We start from the raw sequence: 2,079 nt of genomic DNA on the forward strand, positions 1-2,079 counted from the left end.
GGCTGTGCTGAAGGGGGACGTCCTTCAGTGGGTCCTGCCAGGACCTGTCCCATGCTGTCCTGTTTTCTATGACAATGATAAGACAACGGGTAATGGACACAAACTGGAACACAGGAGGTTCCACTGAAATTGGAGAAGAAACTTCTTCTCAGTGAGGGTGACAGAGCCCTGGCCCAGGCTGCCCAGAGAGGTTGTGGAGTCTCCTTCTCTGCAGACATTCAAAACCCGCCTGGACGCCTTCCTGTGTAACCTCATCTGGGTGTTCCTGCTCCGGCAGTGGGATTGGACTGGATGAGCTTTGGAGGTCCCTTCCAATCCCTCACGTTCTGGGATTCTGTGAAATAATCCTAGGCTGCGAATAAAGAAATGAGTGGTTGTAGGACGTGTGTCACCTTGTCTTTGTCAGCTGAGGGGACGGATGGAGGTGGCTGCCGCTTTCCCTTCTGCCTGCGCGCGCCTCTCAAATGTCTCAGGCCTGGTTCTTGCCCGATTTGAGGACAGGAACTTGCCTGACACTGCTCTCACTTGAAGAACCCTTCTGAAGGTAAAAAACATCGACTTCCTGGGAAAAGGCGGCAAATCCGCTCATGGCGTTCATTTTATTACAAAATCCCTTAACAGAGCAACCACAAACCCACAAACCCAGCCATGAATGCTCACCCAAATACAACGGGACTTCCCAGAGAGCACGCAGCGACGGGGACCTCCCAAGCTGGCACAGCAGCAGCTCCAGCAACACCAAAGGTAGGCTTTGTCACTGCACAGCTCCTTCCCACTGGTGTTTCAGCAAGGGTGAGAGGAGCCCTGAGACTGACTATTTTTGTGCATACAGCAGCAAACCGAGAGCCAAGTGGCCCCAAGTCGAGCACTGCAGCCCTCCCAAACTGGATCCTCTGGGTGTCAACACATTCACAGCACAGATGGACGAGCACCACGTCTGCAACGGAGCGAGGGGTCTCTGCTCCAGATACGCAGACAAGGGGGTTTGGGAGTGAGGTCTGGGGATTTTCACTTGGGGTTTTGCTGCCTGTTTCTTTTCTAGATGTATTCACTGCCATTAAAGTGTCCGATTGCCCGTTCCTGATACGCAGCCACTCCTGATCCCAAGGCATGGGCTGGGCTGGCGGGGTTAAGGTTTGTTCTCCTGTGCTCTGGGGTGGTTTGCTGGGGGTGTCTGACCTGGCTCAGTTCTTTTTGGTCTTGGGGGTGTCGTACTTCCTCTTGCTCGAGTACCACAGCAGCAGCGGGATCCCGATGGAGGGCAGGGTCATCACGCCGAACGCTGCCCAGTCCAGCTAGGAGAAATGGGGTAGCAAGAAGTCAAATCACACACAAACAGATCTTACAGCCATCAGAGCTTCCACTCTGAAGCCTTCTGGCCCAAATGCCACAGCTCCTTCACAGAAAGAGCAGGGATAAAATCTCCTTGCTTTTTCTGTGATACTCTTCTGGACAACTGATACAGATTAACTGCAACACTCGTCAGAGTTTCGACTGCGGTGCAAACCAAAATCACCACAAACCAGCACAAAGGTGCTGTGCAATTTCACTCAGTGTATGGGGTTTTCTGTGCGGGGTTTTTCTGGTTGTGTCTTTGGTGACGGGGGAAGGGCTATGGAGTTGGCCCTTTAAGAAGCTACCTGAAAAGCTCCCCTTTGCCTTTGTCAGCCCCACCTCTGACCAGGGCCAAGCCAAGCAGCGCCCCTGTGAATTCATGGATTTAAGGGGGTGCAGGGCATGCCTCGCTCTCTCTCTGGCACTGGCCCTGACCAGCGCGGCCCCAGGCACAGCCCTGGCCTTGCCCAGCTGGGCTTGGCCAGCCCCAATCACGACTTAAGCTTAAGCCTTTGCTTCAGCTTCATCCCAAAAGAGAGAGAGCCGGGATCTCCATAACCATCAGAGGAGACCTGCAGAGGAGAAAGGAACGGGGCCCGAGGAGAACAACTCTGAAGAACACCAAGGTCGCTTTGAAGGAAAGAAAAGAGAGGGAGAAGGATGCAGAACCCAGGTTCCCTTTTTGCAACCCGTGGTGAGAGCCAGGTCGACTGGCCTGGCCTGCAGCCCCTAGAGCTCAGCGGG

General features: G+C 54.1%; 1 protein-coding gene across 1 annotated transcript in view; it reads right to left on the reverse strand.

Moving 5' to 3' along the window:
- Positions 1-1,139: 1,139 nt before the first annotated feature.
- The window catches only part of SSR2 (signal sequence receptor, beta (translocon-associated protein beta)), a 2,749-nt gene continuing 1,809 nt past the window's right edge, over positions 1,140-2,079 (reverse strand). Inside the window, exon 5 of the mRNA XM_010192776.1 lies at positions 1,140-1,295. Within this exon, the coding sequence (XP_010191078.1) occupies positions 1,185-1,295 (111 nt within the window). The 3' untranslated portion in view covers positions 1,140-1,184. The remainder of the gene's footprint in view (positions 1,296-2,079) is intronic.

Source organism: Mesitornis unicolor, unplaced genomic scaffold (assembly GCF_000695765.1).
Source record: "Mesitornis unicolor isolate BGI_N332 unplaced genomic scaffold, ASM69576v1 scaffold6499, whole genome shotgun sequence".
NCBI classification, from domain to species: domain Eukaryota; kingdom Metazoa; phylum Chordata; class Aves; order Mesitornithiformes; family Mesitornithidae; genus Mesitornis; species Mesitornis unicolor.